The sequence below is a fragment of the Rhinolophus sinicus genome, chromosome 15 (assembly GCF_057876585.1).
Source record: "Rhinolophus sinicus isolate RSI-liver-muscle chromosome 15, RSI-T2T, whole genome shotgun sequence".
Classification (NCBI taxonomy): Eukaryota; Metazoa; Chordata; class Mammalia; order Chiroptera; family Rhinolophidae; genus Rhinolophus; species Rhinolophus sinicus.
Window position 1 is genome coordinate 81,316,735 of NC_142515.1, and position 19,834 is coordinate 81,336,568.

At 36.6% G+C, this 19,834-nt stretch overlaps 1 protein-coding gene and 1 pseudogene across 1 annotated transcript in view; one reads left to right on the top strand and one right to left on the bottom strand.

The window, feature by feature from the left end:
* NAF1 (nuclear assembly factor 1 ribonucleoprotein) overlaps nt 1–19,834 on the bottom strand; it is a 46,821-nt gene that overhangs the window by 14,026 nt on the left and 12,961 nt on the right. The window contains exons 3-4 of the mRNA XM_019736917.3: nt 5,533–5,626; nt 4,217–4,299 (exon numbers count right to left, since the gene is read on the bottom strand). Of these exons, the coding sequence (XP_019592476.2) occupies nt 4,217–4,299; nt 5,533–5,626 (177 nt within the window). The remainder of the gene's footprint in view (nt 1–4,216; nt 4,300–5,532; nt 5,627–19,834) is intronic.
* Nucleotides 16,432–17,979, top strand: LOC109449960 (proteasome subunit alpha type-1 pseudogene; annotated as a pseudogene).

The window sequence follows — 19,834 nt, forward strand, 5'->3', positions numbered from 1 at the left end:
AGCCATAACACAATTATTGGACCAATAATACTAGATGTATTCTTTATGTGTTAATCCTGCAAACCCAAAGTAGAAATAAATGTAATGGGCTCTTTGAACCTAGGGACATTTTCTAAGTGTGAGCATTTTGGACAGGAATAACTATCAGGGACCTTTTAGCACAGACCAAACAAATGTCCTGCTAGGGATATTTATGATCCTACCAAAATAGTCACAGGAAAACTTGACTGAGTTCACTTAAGCAATTTAGCTAGAGTTATACAAAAGAAGGATTCAACAATATTTTATACAACTATCAGCTTCAAAGTATAGATTTTCAACTGGCTAATACCTGAGAGCTAAACTGTGCAGAGCAACTTTAGACAAAGCAGGGCACAGGCCAGCTCACTTCATCTCACATCTGCATTAAACCTCCACTTCCCACTCAGTCTTTCCACCTAACTCTGGGGATTTTGCACTTCCACACTACCAGCCTAAAAGATAAAAGGAAAGGAAGGAATAGGCTGCAAGGATGGTGTGAAAAACAGAACTTAAGACAGTAATGTCTGAGATGTTTACCTTATGTTAGGCAAGTGACCTTCTTTATACCTTAATTATTAGTATATATTCTGTAGAACTACTCATATAAAAATTTAATACAACTAATATTTTATACTTGCCTATCATCTGAGAAGTGATTTTCTAAATGCCCTTCTACTTGGCTCTAGCTTATAATCTCTTATTCAAAAGTAGTATCTTTCTGCTAAAATCTCTCAAAGGATTCCGGTCACATAAAGGGGTGACAAACACACACCACGGCCACCACCACACAGTACAGATATAGCATGGGGTGGGCAGGGAAAAAACTGACAAGCAGGGAAGTAAGAGTATGCTAGTCCCCCAAATTCTCACTGCGCAGCACAGGCTGGGCTGATGCTCTGTATGTGACATGACAAAAGTTGCAGCAGCTGGGGCCTGCCTGTGTCAGCTAGCTGAACATGCACAGAGCGCGCCCCCAGAGAGAACAAGCTGCCGTCTCCTCCCCTCTCCACATACACGTTACACACTTATGGGTTAGCCTAAGAGGGACTAAGTAACTCCCAGTTTCTCTAGGTAACAAGAAACATATTAAGGAATGTCCAAGCCCAGGAACGAGGCTGGAGGGCTGTGTATTTAGAGGATGGAGATATGCATGCTGCCGCTCTGAGAACAGCCTTCGAAGAAGCCATTAACCAAAGGCCTTAATGTCCACCCACCGAGCCGGCTTTTCACAAAAGTACCAAGAGGGGAAATAAACCTCCACAGCTATCCAGAATTGTCTCCTATCAATCACTTTATACTATTTGACTTCCCATTAATAAAAATGAAGAAAGATTATTCTAACTCATTAAATCAGTTACTTCAATCACTGTATTATACAAGCAATTACTCAAGTTACTGATGAAAAAAAACAAAACACTGTATCAATATACTATGGAGACTTTCAGAGAATCATCACATACTACCAGCCAAGACTGTAATATAAAGCATTCTTTAAAAAAAAAAAAATCCATAAAAATTTCTATCCAATATTTGACAGGGAAATATTTTACTGTTTTGGTTTATTAAAAAGTAAAACCAACAACAACAACAAAAAACAAAACCTGCTCTGACGAATACTCAAAACTAAATGCAGAACAAATAACCAACAAATTCATGTTATATAGGGATAGCAGGTGGCATGGGTTGGTCAATTTTTTTTAATCCCTGATATTAAAAAAATAAACATTAAAAGTGGAATTTCATTCATCATTTATCAAGATAAACAAATCATTATTACATCATCATTACTATTAAAATATTATTAAACGGAAAAAGGCAGAAATACAAATCTGAGGTTGCCCTCTTTAAACTGTGGGAAGGGGAAAGGAGGTGGGAGGAAAATAAATCAGACCAACTGGATTGAAAACTCAATTTTGTTCCTTTTTAACTTTGTGATTTTTGAGTAAATGAAGATAATTCCACCTCCATACAGAACTTAAAGTGAATTTTTTAAAAATACACAAAATATTTATCACAGTGGCTCATTATTACTGTTATTATTTAAGAGCAGAGAAAAAAGAAAGGATATGCAAAAGTTTAACACTGAAGATAAACTAATTTAGTGTCTATGTAAGATATGCTAAACATCTAAAATGACATTCAATTTCATTTTCTGGTCACTAGTTTGTTTAATTAATACTTTCAACCCCCAACCCGACTCTGCCATTATTTGGGGGAATTATTTCAAGGTGCTTAGATTTATAATCAAATATTTTTGAAAGACTTGTTACTTCTTGAATTTATAAAAGCATTCTATGTAAAATTTAGAAATAGATTTAATAAACATTTCCCTCTAGACTTACATTACATAGCTAAAGTTAGAGGTGTAAATATTACATTTATCTGACTCCTTTCAAAGTCAAACGACCTGAAAAGCTGAATATTAACATTTTTAGTCACAATTATAGGACTGAGAATTCAAATGTGTTAGAGGATATAAGAAAGGTGAATTTAGAGGTTTTTAATTAGAGAAGTATTAGGTATATTTAAATTAAAATTGTCTAAGCTTCTTAAAGAAAAAGGCAACTGTCATGCAAATCATAATAAGTAAAAGAATCATGGAAATAATCAGTTTCAATTCTTAGTCAGAAAAAATCAAGAAATATGTTTCCCTTACCTCTTCTTCCTCCCCTATTCTACTACTTTTCTTCAGGACAGCAAGAAATGTGTTTTGTTTTGTTTTTTTGCACCAGGGCAGAATGTGGGTGTGTTCTAAAGAAGTCCTATGCAATTAGCATGGGGAAGTACTGACAGCAGTCCTTTTCTCTCCACCTTCTCTGAGGGTAAGTCCCCTAGTTTATCTCTAACTTCTAGAAGGCACCCGCAGTGTGCATATTTGCAACAAAAGTACTAAGCCTAGGTATTTAAAAGGGAAAAAAGTAGAGCACCATCCTTCAGGCATTAAAAAGTCTTTCTTCCCCTCACAAACTTTCTCAAAAATCGCCAAAAAATATTAGTTCTAGACTCCAATTAATTCTGCCACTGATTGCTTTGCAATCCTAAGTGACTCATTTTTCTTTGGTAAATTAATGCCTGTCAACCTAAGAAAACATATGTAGGTGTCATGCAAGGTGGAAGGACCCTGATAAAAATCTGATCCCTTTCTAATTTTTGTTAGACTAGAACAGGAGGAAAAGGCAGAGAAAAGGGAAGGTTATGTGAGGACCCAATAATATAGTTCAAAATATATGCTTCCTTCCTGATTAAATAGAAATTAGTCATATCTCCTAAAACAAAAAAAGAAGCCAACTGTCACTTATCTGGGAAAAACTAAACCACAGAAAGTTGCTTCTCCAAAGCATAACAGCTGTTATTTGTTATTTGTTTTCAACTCAATATACATTTACTTAGCACACAGAATTTACAAAGAACTGTATTTCATACAGTGGGGAATACTGAGGTAGATAAAACTCGGTCCCTACTGCCAGTAAAGAAACACTTGGTTAGTGTTTATCTTCTTGAGCTTAGAAGGTTTTATACCCTCTGCTGATGGCTCAGGATTGTGTATTTAATGGGTAAAATGGGTGTGGTCTTCCTTATTAAGGACGGATGTGCAGGGTTGTGCAGTTAGTTAAGAGGCTAAAAGGGACCCAATCTTATGATGCATACTCAAGTGCATATATTCCTAATTCCCCAGAATGTGCTGCTTACAGTGACACTTTACGGCCATCACTGAAATTGTTTTCCACTTGGAAAAGACTGCTCTCTCAGCTTCCACCTGAGGAAACCCAAGTAAAAAGTTCTAAGAGCCACTACTCAGAGGGACTTACAAACCAGAAAAGAATAGGAACGATTGCACTGTGGAGAGTCTTCTGCACTTCATTCTGAGAGCCTGGGGGTAGGGAACTGTGTCTTACTCAATACGTAGAGCTACTGCCTAGCAAAGTCCCTGACAAACATAAGGGAAAAATTCTATGCATGACTCAAAGTGGCAAAACAACTCAAGCAGCAGAGTAATCAGTATTAAACCAACACACAGACAGACACTTAGCATTTAACAAAATCGAGAATGCACTAAGGAGAATGTTCAATGCAGGAGCTTTAGATTGCTAATCTACTAAAATTGCTAAACTCTTTTTAGGATAGATAGGGAAAGTCAGAAAAACCAATCAACAAAGAAACACAATAATTTGTAAGATTTGAATTTTTTACAAACCTTTCCTGCAGCATGTCGATCACTTTTAAAAATGACAGTCTCCTCATTAACTGGAGGTAGGTTAGTCATAGATTCAATTATTACTGAAAAATGAAACAAAACAGATTATTTCAAGATTTTATCAGAAGATAATATAGAATTAAAGGGGGAATTTAGGCTTTAATTCCAACATAATTTAAAAAGAAATTTAAAGTAAGATAACATACCTCTATTCCCCTTGATAAACAGTCTATTTATTACCAAGCAGCACAGGGAAATAGATTGTACATATTTTTATTTAATACAAAAAGCTACAATTCTAAGAAAAAAATAAAGTGTAAAGTCTCTTTGAAAATTTGAATTACCCATTAAAAAGTCAACAAATTCACGATGTGTACATTTTCTCTTCTATCTTTGCTGTGTCCTTTAAGGCCTATAAACTAAGGGAGCTGGTGGACAATCTAGGTCTTCTTCCCAGTTCCAAAATCCTATGACTTGGTCAACTCAGACTTATTCTCAGGTGTATGTTACTCTGAGACCTACTGGCAGCTAGTTAACTTCAAGCTCTTTCATGTAACTACCTCACATCTTGGTGCTAAAAGCCTATAATCTCTAGTTCTCTTAAAATCCAGCAGCTTCACATTTCATGCCATTAATATCAGTATTAACATCACAGACCTTTCTAATTTACATGTTTATGAGATAAAAATCAAAGGCAGTAGACAGAATAATCCCCCCCCAAAAAAAGAAAAAGGTATCTACACCCTAATCCCTGAATCTGTGAATGTTACTTAACATCAATGTTTTTTTTTTTTTTGCAGATAGGATTAAGATTAAGGACCCTGAGATGGAGAGATTATCCTGGATTATGCGTTTAGGCCCAATCTAAGGAGTTCTTAGAAGCACAGAACCTTTCCAGGCTGCCTTCAGGGAGAAGCCACACTATAGGCTTTGCGGTTCAAGGAGGGGTCCATGGACCAAGTAATGCAGGCGGCCTCTAGAGCTGAAAGGGGCCCGCAGATGGATTCTCCCCTAGAGTCTCCATAAAAAAACTCAGCCCTGTGGACCCCGATTTTAGCCTAGTAAGACACATATCAGACTTCTGTCCCAAAGTACTGTAAAATAATAAATTTCTGTTGTTTTAAGCCACTAAATTTGCAGAAATTTAACAGCAATAGAAAACAAATACCACACAAAGAAAAATTCTGGAGAACTATGTTGATAAAAGCAGATTTTAATTTTTTATAAATACAATGTACTTATGGATTACTTACATAAGTAAAAACCTTTAATGCATGCTTAGATATGAATAATTTCTATTAATAAAATTTACATACCTAATTGTTCAATAATACTTGAAACCATCCCAAAAGGCTTTAATTCAGTATCTTCAGGAAGAATAATAGTGAGTTCTTCAACTGAAGGTAGTTCCTATAACACAAAAAAATAGCATTAATCTTCCTCCAGCGTCGACAACTCTGAAAGGAGACAGTTTCCATTTAAAGTACTACATATATTTCTGAAGATGTAATCTTAAGAACATATGCCATCTCTTTTTTTTTTTTTTTTTTTTTTTAAGATTTTATTGGAGAAGGGAAACAGGAGTTTATTGGGGAACAGTGTGTACTTCCAGGCCTTTTTTTTTTTTTTCCAAGTTGTTGTCCTTTCAATCTTAGTTGTGGATGGTGCCGGTTAGCTTCAAGTTGTTGTCCTTTCAGTCTTAGTTGTGGAGGGCGCAGCTCAGATCCAGGTCCAGTTGCCGTTGCTAATTGCAGGGGGCACAGCCCACCATCCCTTGTGAGAGTCGAACCGGCAACCTTGTGGTTGAGCGGACGCGCTCCAACCAACTGAGCCATCTGGGAGCTCAGTGGCAGCTCAGCTCAAGGTGCCATGTTCAATCTTAGTTGCAGGGGGCGCTGCCCACCATCCCTTGCAGGAGTTGAGGAATAGAACTGGCAACCTTGTAGTTGAGAGCCTGTGCTCCAACCAACTGAGCCATCCGGGAGGCAGCTGAGCTCAAGGTGCCCTGTTCAATCTTAGTTGCAGGAGGCGGAGCCCACCATCCCTTGTGGGACTCAAGGAGTTGAACCGGCAACCTTGTGGTTGAGAGCCCACTGGCCCATGTGGGAATCGAACTGGCAGCTTTCGGAGTTAGGAGCATGGAGCTCTAACCGCCTGAGCCACAGGGCCGGCCCCTATGCCATTTCTTTGATGTTAGCCTTTTTAGTGTCTGACATTTCTCCCACCTCCAACATCTGCCCACTTAAGTGATGCAACAGTCTGCACCCTAACCCAGATAGACTGAGAACACAGAGAAAAGTACCACTCAAGATTTTTCCAATTGCACTTGAAGAGGGGAAAAAAAAAAAAACATTGTTAAGGAATCCAAGGTAAAGAAAAGAGACAATGTACATAATTCCCAAAGATATTACATTTTAAGAAAAATAATTCTACTGAACACTACAATTTCTCCACAGAAGGAGAGTTCTCTCTCTCTTGGCTGCCTTGATTTAGTTAATCAATTTGACTGTGATTAAGTTATTGAACAGGGATGTAGCAATCTCTTCTGGGGCTGTGTGAAAAAGAGATAAATGCCTGGCTTCTTCAGGAAAAAATACAGAATTCCTGGAAACAGAATGTAGCCGTCAGCCCAGAAAAGCTGTGAAGATGTTGCCTGGCATCTTCCCTCTCTAGGTTAAAAACTAAATTTTTTAACATCTAAAGATTTGTCTTTTCTGACCCAGCACCTAACTCTCAGTTGCTATAGAAACCAGACATTGAAGTAAAGATGAAGTTGAAGAGAAATCTTAAAATAAAACTGACCTTAGGAAATTAAACAAGCAAAGCTTTCTATTCTTGACCTTTACCAAATGGTCACAGTTAACTCTTAGAAGAAAGTGTTTCCGTAAGAAGGCTTAAAGTACAAAGATCTATTAATGGCATGTTAGGAGTTAGTTTGGGAGGACAAAGATAACTTCTGAAGAAATGTTGGAAAAGATGGGAAAACCTAAATAAGACAGTGTATTGCAGATACATGTATCATGGGTAGTGATTTTCCACTACAGGGACTCAAAAACGTTTTTTTTTTAAAAAAATCACTTAACTAGAGTTAAAGTATAACTTGCTTCTTCTGGGAGATGCTATATTCTGATCAAGGATTACTTATGAAGAGCCACTCCAAGGGTCTCAACCAACTCAATGTAGAAGACTTACATCTATATGGTTGGTCTGGGTGGGTTTGGAAGAAATGATTGTGTTTTATACATTAGAGTTTTTCTGTACTTGTAGGGAGAGGACAACCACTTGTCACTTTATCATATTAAGTGTGGAAAGTCTTTTCTTGGCAAGACCATGATTTGAAAGTGGTCCATGTGTATACCAAAATAGAGAAAGGAGTTCAGTTGTTAGAACAAACTGGTAAAGAAGATGCAATATGGAATAGCCTTGTTTAAGAAGTTCTTACCTAAAAAAACCCCACACTCTGTCAAATATAAGACTGAAGAACTACAATGCTGGGAGGCTGCAGACAGGAGGGCTTTAATGACATTTTAGAGGGCAATTGTGTCATGGGTCTCAAACTGGTTCTGGTCTGGAAGTGGCACTTTGCCCCACTGTCTAACCAAATTACGGTAAGATCTAGAGCAAATACTTTCATTAGTTTTGGACTAAAACTAGTGGTTAAACAGTCAGGAGTGTGGCAGTAGAAGAAAGGGTAGGGAAGTTTCCAAAAGAGAAAGTGTTGCTAGATCTTTTATGAAAACCTCTCAACTGGATAGGAGGGCAGACCACATGCCATTAACACTTAAGACACAGAATCAATCTTATTCTCAAATACTAAATAAATGCTATTTGACCACAAAATGAAAGGGTCCTCGTTTTGTATTTTCTATTAGTAGGAATAAAATCCCGTGCAATATAATTATGTTTTGGTACAAATCTAAACTCTGAGACTGTTTTTATTTTTTTATTTTGAAGTATAAAAGTAATGCATGTTCTTGTTTTTAATAACAGGAAATATTTAAGTAGTACAGAAAGATGCCAGGAAAATAAAATTCCCCTACCCTATTCCTTTCAACCCAATTCCTCTTCATAGACAGCTGCTGTCAAAGTCATCCAAAAACATTTGCTACGTAAACATAAACCTTCCTAACTTTAAAACATTTTACTTAAAAAAATATTAACATTACCTGCCCCTTTTAAAATTTTTACCATTACACACAATGATACAACAAACATTCTTTCACGTATATCTTTGAGTAACTCTCGTGAAAAATTCTTCTGAGTGTAACTGCTAGATCCAAAGATATGAGCATTTTTAATTTTGACTATACTGCGAAATTTCCTTCCGAAAATGTTGTATCAATTCACACGTCCACAAACAATGTGTAAGAAATTTTCCTACAGCCTCACCATCGAGAAGCAAATCTTTGCCAGTCTGATAGGTCCAAAATAGTATCTTGCTTTCATGTGAATTTCTTCATTAATCAGGAAGACTGATCATCCTTACATGTTTCCTGGCTATTTTGTATTTATGAATTGTTTGTGTATATCATACATTTTTTCTGGAGGCTTTATCTTTTTAAAAATTTATAAGAGAACTTTGGGTTCTTAAGAACATTTGCCCATTAACAAATATGTAGCACATATCCACTCCCTTACCTCTTAGCATGTGTTTTAGCATTTAAACTCTTTAATGAACTTTGGTATTTTAATTCTTATATAGTCAAATATATCAATCTTTTTTTTAGCTTTTGAGACTAGTGTCAGTCACATTTAGAAAGACCTTCCCTTGATCAAATTAATTTTTAAAATTCACCGTTTTCAACACATCTAGTTTCATTTTCAATATTTGTATATTTGTTCTATTTGCTATTTTATTCTTATATAAAATCAAGGCAGAGATTGGATTTATGTTTATCCAAATTACTAGCCAGTTATCCCTACACATTGAATAATCCATCTTTCCCCCTACTGATTAGAAAAACACATTTTAATATATACTAAATGTACTTATATATTTGAACTTTTTACTGAAATCTCCATTTGGTTCTACTAATCTAGTTCACTGTCAGTACTAAAATATTTTAACATCTAAGCCTTTCTTAACATGTGTTAATACTTGCTAATAAGGGCTAGTTTCCCTATCCAATTCATCAATATTTTTCCCATTGGAATTTTTCTAGCTATTCTTATACTTATTTCACCAGATAAACTTTAAAACCGACTTGTTATATTAATGTTGTTAGTACTGATTAAAATCACATTTAATTACAGTTGTCTATTTATAGGTCCGACATAGTCCTAGGCTTATTCAAAGCCATTTTATACCTTATTTGCTTTTATAAATTACTAGTTATTTAATATTTTTTACAGCTATTATACGGTATTATTATAGGGTACTGACACAAGAAAACATGCCGAAATGTGTGTCTATTGATTTTCTTGTGTATTCACTATATTCCCATGTTTTAAAAATATAAGTCCTCCTTCTCCTTTTTAATATTACTACATCATACTTTTCACTTTTCAACATTAGTTGGTATTTCCAGAATGTCAGTTATCGAGCAATTGTGATACCTGACTCTTAGGTATGTTTCAAATGTTAAGCCTAATGATGCATTTTTATTGGAATTTCTTTTTCATAAGATTAAGAACGCATCCATCTATTCCTAGCTCACCAAGTTTTTGTTGTTGTTGTTTAATCAGGAAAGGCTGTTGATCTTTATCAAATGCCTCTTTGTCATCTTTTGAGATCATCATCATTTACTCTAAGTGGAGCAGGTCAATCTATAGGGTCTGATGAAAACCTGACCTTCTGTTCTAAGGACGCCTCTGAGACATCCAGCGTGAGGAAGACAAGGGAAAATACACAAAGCTGGAATATTTGTCATGAGCAGGAACTCACACTTGTGGTCCAAAACAATCTGGAACGCCCCCTTATTTCCTGTTGCTACCTTATTTTCAACCTATGTACATACAGCGCTAAAAGTTTTGCCTACAAATGTGGAAGATCTCCGATCTTACTTACGTAGAACCAAACTTAGGGAAAAAACAGACACAGACCACGCTACCTGTGGTCACTGGTACAGTCTAATTCCTGTTCAGTGATCCCAGTACCTTGTTCACACAGTAACGTATATACAGTTTCCTGAGCATTCTTCAAAAAGGCCAAAAGTGAGTGATGTGCATGAAATCTCAATCCCAACATTCTGCAGAACACAAAAGGTATATAGAGAACTGAATATTGTACAAAAAACATGTAAGAGATAAATGAGATCACTAAGTGAAACCAAGCCTTGTACAATTCCAGGTTGAGAGCCTGTTAGGGAATTTGCCTTTGAAAGTCCAGTTAAGTCAAGCAATATATTTGTTTTGAAAATGGCAAACATTTTGGGAACTGAACCAGGGGAGAAAAGATATATTTGTTCCTTTTAAACAAGCACACTAGAAAGGAAGGACAAAAGGGGGGAAATAACCCAAACTCCATCAACAAGAATTCACATACATGCTGTGCTTTCCATAAAAATTTTTGGCAGGTTTGAAAAGGTAGAACTTTAGAAGGTTCAAAGGGAAAGTCCCTTGGATTGCCATGTCAGACTGGACAACAAAAGGTCTTGTCTTGATGTTTGAATATGAAATGTCACCTTCTCTTCCCTACCTACTAAATCTAAAGGACTACATCACCAACAAGCCTAGTCACTATCAAATTATCCTGCTGCTTTTCTTTCTTGTAAACACATTACTGTCTAACATCTTATTCGTTTCACTGCTTAGCGTCTATTTCTCTAACTAGATAATAAATCCAACAAAAACTAGAACCTGGTCAGTTTTGCTCACCCAGGACAATGACTAGCATATAAGAGGTACTCAGTACATACTTACTAAATGAATTGACTTTTTCATCAGTCCGAGCTACACAAAAATCTCAGAACAGATCAGTCTTTTTTCTGTCTCAATGAAAAAATCAGAATTGAAAATACAAGTCCTAGAATTCAAAGAGAATCCTCACGGAATGAAAAGGACCTCTCAGCTTAACCTTCTCAGAAATAAAGTAAAAAAAGGCAGATTTCCAAGGAAGTTTCACTGCCCAGGATTGATGCATAGAGACCTCAGGTTTGCAGCAGCAAACATCATTACAATTATTAGATTAACACCTGGCTCCCTGATAACACAGCAGCTGCCCCAGGTAAGACAATGGATATATCTCCTCGGTCTCATAGGTCTCCCATATCTCCTTTAAGGATATAAAAAGCAATCTCTTTGATTTTTCTACAAGTGGGGAAAGGATGTGTATGTGTGGCAGAAAAGAGAAGAAACACACAGACACAGTCCAATATTAGGAAAACTATGGCCAAAACACACACTTGAAGGAAATGACCACTTCGGCAGTGCACAAAGAATATAAAGAATCAGAAATAAAATGCACAGTGATGAACCAAAAAAATTAAAGGGAGAGGTGATGATGGGAAACCTGGGATAGAAAGACCTTCTTTATCATATACCGTGTTTCCCCGAAAATAAGACTTAGCCTGACCATCAGCTCTAATGCATCCTTTTGGAGCAAAAATTAATATAAGACCTGGTCTTACTTTACTGTAATATAAGACCAGGTCTTATGTAATATAAGACCAGATATAATATAATTAATATAATATATAATATGACATAATACCAGGTCTTATATTAATTTTTGCTCCAAAAGACACATTAGAGCTGCTTGTCTGGCTAGGTCTTATTTTTGGGGAATCACGGTAATAAGCAAAAACCAAGCGCACTGAAAATAACAGAAGAAGGCTACTTACTTAATTGCAGGTTAGGAAGATTCAAGCGTGAGCCTGGATTACCGTATAACCCTCATGGAAAGATGGGTGAGTTCTGCTTATGCAATACTAGACACTAACTATATGTGCTCATTTAAATGTAATTAATTAAAATTAAACAGAATTTAAAATGCAGTTTTCAGTGACACTAGCCACATTACAAGTGGGCAGTGGTTTAAGACAACAGTTTAAACTCCAAAACTTAAGAAAATATTAAGACAACATGGCTATAAAAAGATTTCCATCATTGCAAGAAGACCTCTTGGACTACACAGCATTACATTCTCATACACCCGAAGAGCCCTCCATTACAAAACATACACCAAGTATTACTAGCACTCATCTATTTTTGGCCATTAATACAGGTAAAATTTTAAGATGACATTATAACAGCAGGCACCATATGACTACGAATTCTTAATGTTAACACGGACATTCCACTTGGGAAACAAAGATTTGTAATAAATCTTCATTTTCATAATTGTTATTTCCCCAAATTAAAATGAAACCAAATATCTGTTTTAGATGTACAATATCTGCAATTAGAGATAAATATCTATGCTAGCATTTAAATAAAATTAATATTACGTTCACAGACTCAAATATCAAGAATAAAAATAATTTTTCTGGACATATTTATTCAATACTTGTATATGTAATAACAGAGTGGCAAGTAAAGGAAGAGAAATATTGCATCCACATCATCAGCAGAAAAGGCCACACAGAAATAAAAATCCTCAGACACATCACAGCATTTGGCAAATGAACTACTGGAATTCACACACTAAAGCAATTGAATCATTGTTTCCCTGGAGCGTTACAGTTCCAAGTCAAAGGTGCTTTATTAAGAGGTAATATGGTCCAAGCAAATACAATTTAAGAAAGCTTACTTTACATTATACAGTCATGCTTCACGTGACAATATACAAAATAAATGATTATTCAGAAACCAAATTATCAGGAAGTTCAAATGATCAAATTCTAATCTTACTATGCACACACCCGCAAGTACTAAAAATATAGGAGGACTGGAATCTACCTGCTACTAGTTCTGAATCTTCTCCTCCCCACGTACACCACCAGGTAGGTATCTTTTTTTTTTCCTGGGTATAAGTTTTCTTATCTATAAATAGTGAGGAAACCAAGCAAAAATGCTGAATAGTTCATATAAATGGTTAACAATGCAATTAAAAAATTAACTATGTAATCAAAAAGACAGTGCAAAAATAAATTATATACCAGACTCTAACAAAACTACAATGATACTGTGATAATAGATACTCATAACTATTGTATTAAAGAAATGCAAGATGCTAAGGATACTTCTGAAATATCCATGAAAGAGCAATATTGTCTGTGTTATAATAATATTATTATTTTCTCATTCTCAAACATCTGTATAGCCTACAATGTTGCTCAGCTAAGCAAAATATTCAAACGAGCAGCAGCACGTAACAAAAATCCACCCTATTAAAAATCAAACTGTAGACACACCCATCAAAAACTGGGTGTCTAAGAATTCCAGCACAAAAATTAAAGGAGCTAATGGGTCAAAAATGGCGTTCTCAGAAGATGACATTCATATTTTACGATGGCCTTGACCTCCCTCACTCTTAAAGGCTTATTATAGGGCAAGGGGAAAAAATCAGCAACCTGGTGATCTTCTGAGGCAAAATTATCTAAAGAACCTTGATTTGGGTTTTCATTCACAAATATAGAAAAAGAGCAGCAAAGGTTGGTGGGGAAGAAATCAAACATTCCGAATGGCAACTAATCCTTTATGGTGCTAGTTTGGGGAGAATTTTTAAAAGTAAGGAAAGTGGAATGCAAGTATCATCTGACCACTTATCTCATATTACCTAAGAGGACATACACGTGGCAGCCAATTATCTGTGAGGTTCATTTTTCAGATACGGTTGACAAGTAAGGTCCAATCCCTGTAGTACTGAGAGCCATAACTGGAAACCTTTTTTTTTCCCTATAGCTGATAAAACATACTGGAAAAAAGAATGGATTAGGACCCTACACTGTGTGTCAACTATAATCACACATAACATTTACTCTAATTCATCAATTTCTCCAGGAAAAAGGACTGTTACAACGTTCATGGAACTCAGCTATTTCTTTAGCTATCACCAATAAATATCATTTGCCCTCATTAATTACCTCATTGTATATGACACCAAAGTTAGATTCAGATTAGCTGATTAAATATTTTCACCTAAAAAATGAAGTACCTTTATCTTTTTTAATAAAAGCAATGTTCCCATGCTGTTTTTCTCTAAAATTACTGTCAGATAAACAAAGTTCATAAGAACACCTTCAAAAATTGACTACATAAATATAAAAGTAAAATAAAATTATAACCCATCTCAGTATGAAAAACCTTCAATGATGAACCCTACCATATTCTTTTATGTTAACTGAGACCACATTTCATGAAATCTAAGACAGATTTTATATATCACGATGATAAAAGCACTTCTAAATAACTGTAAAATGCCATCAATTATTGGTCCCAACTTTTCAGAAATGTTAAAAGGTGAAAAAAGTGTCCACTTTAGCATTGACATTAGCTGTATGCACGATAAATGAAAGAACAAATAAACAGTCCCTGAGCCCCTACTATGTAACCAACACTGGAAATAATTGTCATGCAACAGAGTTGGTCTCTTCATTGGGAAAGTTCATATTCTCTTTACCTGTAACTTTGCACGTATATCCTATTCACCTTTTCAATCTAAGTTCAAGCCATAATGCCTTCCTTGACCACTGCAGTGCAAGTTATCTCCTTTCCACTCAATCCTACGGCTTCTTTTGTCTGGTAGCATTCATCTGACACTCAAACATTTTCTCTCTGGTGTTACTTTGCTTTCAGCCTAAGTGTGCATACTCACTCTCTAGTTAAATTCCTCTTTAACAGACATTTGTCTTTATTCTCTAAAGCAATCAGAATTCACTTATTAAAATCTACTGGGGAATGGGGGAATCTAATAAATAGAATGTTTCTGGGTAATGATCACATATATATGCATATACATAGGACATATATGGATATGCTACTCAATAAAACAGTATTTATTTGAAGATAACGGATCATTCGCGCTTGATATAAGCTTTTCTGAAAATAGTTTATACAATGAAGCACAAAATATTAATTTCTTAAAAAATATTTTTAGAGAATACCAAACATTAATGAAAAACAATTTTCTTTTAAGTATATAAGCCATTTCTTAAAAATCAGAAATTTTGAGACGACTGTTCTTAAGTGCCATCAGTATTCTAAGATACAATAGTATTAGTAGTAATTCCAAAGATATCAAGAGTCATAAAAACCTAAAGTTGAAAGAGGCCAGTATTTTAGGACAAAACTTATCAACTAAGTTAGGCCTTGAAAACAACATACACATATTCAGTCAATTCTTAAGTGTAGGCCAACGTATAATTTTACAGATAGTGGGAGATCAAAAGGTATGAAATAATCCGCTGTAACTTCTGGCCACTTGAAGTGGCCCAGATATATCCATATCCTCATGTCAGGATATTTTAGGATGCGTGTCTGCATTGCCAGAATCAAAAGGAGAATATAACTAACTACAAAGTATATTTGTTTTAAAACGTAATATAGGCAGTCTCCAAATCATGAAGGTAGATTTACCAAGAATCGCCTACAAGCATTAAATTTGTTTCTTGGTCATCTATATTGTATGTATAAATACACACTTTATCCTTATTGTAGCATTATCCTTTTTTTAAAAAATCCCCAAAAGCAATGTAATCATAATTTCCAAACATTATATAAAACTTTTCACATTTTCAAAAGAGTAAACAATAGGCATTAACTGATAACATTCATTTCTGCTTAAGACTTTGAAATGTCACAATCCCACAAATGTTTTTATGATTCTAAAAATTTTAATTACATCTGATTTATCTGAATGAAAAGTTCAGAGCATAAATTCCTGAAAACATTTTTCAAAAAGAATCTAATTTTCCAATTCAATGACACACCAAATAAACCCTGTGTGGTTTAAAGTAGTTCCAAGGCTGTAATATGCACGCTGTTTTATGTTTACTGTGCAGGTTACATATAAACCTTCTCAGTATTAAAGAAGGGTTTGTTTGCAAGAATAATTCCACTTGGTTTTGTTTGACATCATATGTTACATAATTATGACATTATGAAAAGAGCCTATTAAGACTCCTTTTCAATGTCTCTATAGCTGACTAATCCCTCTTTTTTTTCCTTCCTCAATTAAGTTGTAACCAAATCTTGTCAAGGGATTGTGGCAACTCTCTAAGATTTAATTCTAAAAGAACAATCTCAAGGTTACTTCACCATATACTCCTATATACTGACGATGAAAGATGTGCAGGAGTTAGTTGTTAGAACACCAGGATCTAACTTCCCAGCAATTAGAAAACATTTAAAAAGCTAGACGCGAGGAGGCGACATTCCTGCTTAACAACAGACTAAATGGAGGTAAAAATTAAGCTCCACATGCCTAAAGGACACCAGACAACTGCCTAAACTGAGACATTTTATAAAAAGGTGGGACATAAAACTGGGTTAAACTGGGCATGTCTGTTTTAGAGCTCTCTAAGACTCCAGCACAAACTCTAAAATCGGTTTAACTCTTTGGCCCATTTCAATTTATGTACACCTTTAAGCAAAGACAACATGGATAAAACATTTCATAAATTTTCTTTAGAAAATGTGTTTTATTATAACTAACTAGCTGGTTGGTGCCGCCTATACCACGAGACTTGAACAAAACAGCACATACATCCCAGCTAGAGTTATAACAAAAGAGGAAACACTTTCTAGGAAGAGTGGACTGTCATTTTCTTAAAAAAAACACCAACTCTAAGCTGAGTAATAGGATTATCTCAAAAGTGAGCAAATACATATAAATCTAATTAGCCAGTTCCCTGGGAAGCTGAAAGTAGAAGACAACAATATTTACACCCAAGGACACAGATATCCATGTACGTGCTAAAATGAAAAAGATCAATCTACAGGTAAACTGATGAAGTCAGTCAGTAAAGAAAGAATAAAAGGACATGCAGACTTGATCCATAGCTTTGCTGGAGGCTGTGGCCAGGCCCATGAAGGAACCATGTTTGGCACTCAGTATAACAATGATGTCACTGTTTGGAGCCCTCAGGGCAGGATTCATCAAATTGAATATGCAATGGAAGCTGCAGCCAAATAACTTTCAGCCACAGTTGGTCTGAAACCATAACCCATGCAGGGTCGGTTGCATTGAAGAGAGCACAGTCAGAACTTGCAGCTCATCAGAAAAATATTCTCCACCTTGACAACCATATTGGTATTTCAATTGCAGGATTTACTGCTGATGCTAGACTGTTATGTGATTTTATGAGCCAGGAGTGTTTGGATTCCGCATTTGTATTTGACAGACGTCTTCCTGTGTCTCGTCTTGCAGCTCTAATTGGAAGCAAGACCCAGATACCAACACAAAGATATGGCCAGAAACCATATGGTGTTGGGCTGCTTGTTGCTGCTTATGATGATATGGGCTCTCATATTTTCCAAACCTGACCATCTGCTAACTATTTTGACTACAGTGCTATGTCCATTGGAGCCCATTCTCAATCAGCTCGCACTTACTTGGAGAGACATAATCTGAGTTTATGGAGCGTGACTTGAATGAACTGGTTAAGCATGGTCTGTGTGCCTTACGAGAGACTTCCTGCTAACAGGACGTAACTACAAAGAATGTTTCCACTGGAATCGTTGGTAAAGACTTGGAGTTTACAATATATGATGATGATGATGATGATGATGATGATGTGTCTCCATTCCTGGAAGGTCTTAAAGAAAGGCCATAGAGAAAAGCACGGCCTGCTCAACCTGCTGATGAACCTGCAGAAAAGGCTGATGAACCAATGGAGCATGAAGTGATAAACCAGTCTGTATGTGCATTATCAAACATGTAAGAACGCAAGAACATGTACTGATGACAATAATCTATACTTTGAACCGAAAGACCTGTAGTGGTGACACAGTATGCTTTAAGAATCAGACCAGACTGGTCATCAAAATGGCAGCGTGAGGTGGGCCTCTGGAAATCTCCCCTGGAATTTACAACTAATCGAACAACAATAACTCCACAAAGGACTCCCTGCACAGCAGACAGGCAAGACAAAGAGGCTCACTACTGAATTCACCTAAAGTTGGGCAACTCGCATGAGTGGGGGAGGAGGGGAGCGAAAGTGCGGAAACGAACCCATGCGGGTACAGGACTGCAGACCTAGCTCAGTGCTCCGAGCTCGCTGCATCCTGGAACTACCGCAGCTGCGGGAGAGGGAAGAACTCGGACTGCTAGGGCTCCATTTATGACCCACAGGGCTGAGGGGGCAGCATATAACATGGCTGAACCCAACGCTCACAGCAGAGACCTCAGAGCAAAGACTGAGGCAAGAAGGCTGAAAACAGTGTTTTAATCCCTCACTGCCGAGCTGAGAACAGAAGCCTTAGGCACTGAGACTAGCCGCCCCCTCCCTACCTTCCCAGAGCTCGCCCCTTAGAAGCAGAACAGTAGCAGTGTCAGATCAAAAGCTCAGAATATTTCCAAGTCTGAGAACTGTGGACCGCAGACACAGATTTGCAGCCCTACTTGTTCCAGCAAAGGGAGGGAGCTGTGGAAGCAGGACCGGCAGCGGTGGTGGTGGTGGTGGTGGTGGTCGCCACCATTGCTCTGGGCCAGCTCTCACACCTTACCCCGCCCCTGTCCCCACCTATCTGGGTGGATCCCTGCAGGAGTAAACAGAACTGCTGAAACACATGGGCTCCGAATCTGGTGCAGGAAGAGCTTTGGAACTTCAAAAGCTCTCCGTATCCCCAAAGGGACGTGGTGCCCTATGACCCAGGTGAACTGTTAACAGAGGAGAAGCCCGCCTTCCATGGAATCCCCCATTGTGTGAGAAGCTGGAATAGTGCAGAGAAAACATAGCACTACAGTGTAAGAGAGAAAAAAAGGCTGCAGTCAGAGAGAAAATAAAACATTCTACAAACACCTACTGGAAAACAAAAGACAGACCTCCTCCTATCAATCAATTGCAGAAGCCACTCCTGTAGATGTCTAGGAAGAGAAATAATAAATCATTAATTGCCATGAATAACCAAGGCAACAAGACAGCTCAGAAAGAAAGTGAAAAGTCTCCAGAAAAGGAACTTAAAGATATGGAAATATGTGACTTAAATGACAGAGAATTCAAGATTGCAGTTCTGAAAAAACTCAACGAGATGCAAGAAAACACCGAAAGGCAGTTTTAATGAATTCAGAAACACAATCAAAGAACAACATGAACATTTTATCAAAAAGATTGGAATTTTAAAAAAGAACCAAATGGAATTTCTGGAGATTAAGAACTCAATAGAAGAAATTAAGAAAGAAATAGCCAGCTTAAGTAGTACAGTTGACCAGATGGAGGAAAGAATCAGTGACATCGAAGATAGAAACATGGAAATGACACGGATGGAAGAAGAAAGAGACTTGAAACTTAAAAGAAAGAACTCTACAAGAACTTTCTGACTCTATCAGAAAGAGTAATATAAGAATAATGGGCATACCAGAAGGAGAGGAAAGAGAGAAAGAAACAGAGAGCATATTCAAACAGTCTACGAGAACTTCCCAAATTTGTTGGAAGAACTGGATCCTCAAATCCAAGAAGCAAATAGAACACCTAATTATCTCAACCCCAACAGACCTTCTCCAAGGCACACTGTATTGAAGCTGTCAAAAATCAACCACAAAGAAAGAATCCTCAAGGCAGCCAGGGAAAAAAAAAA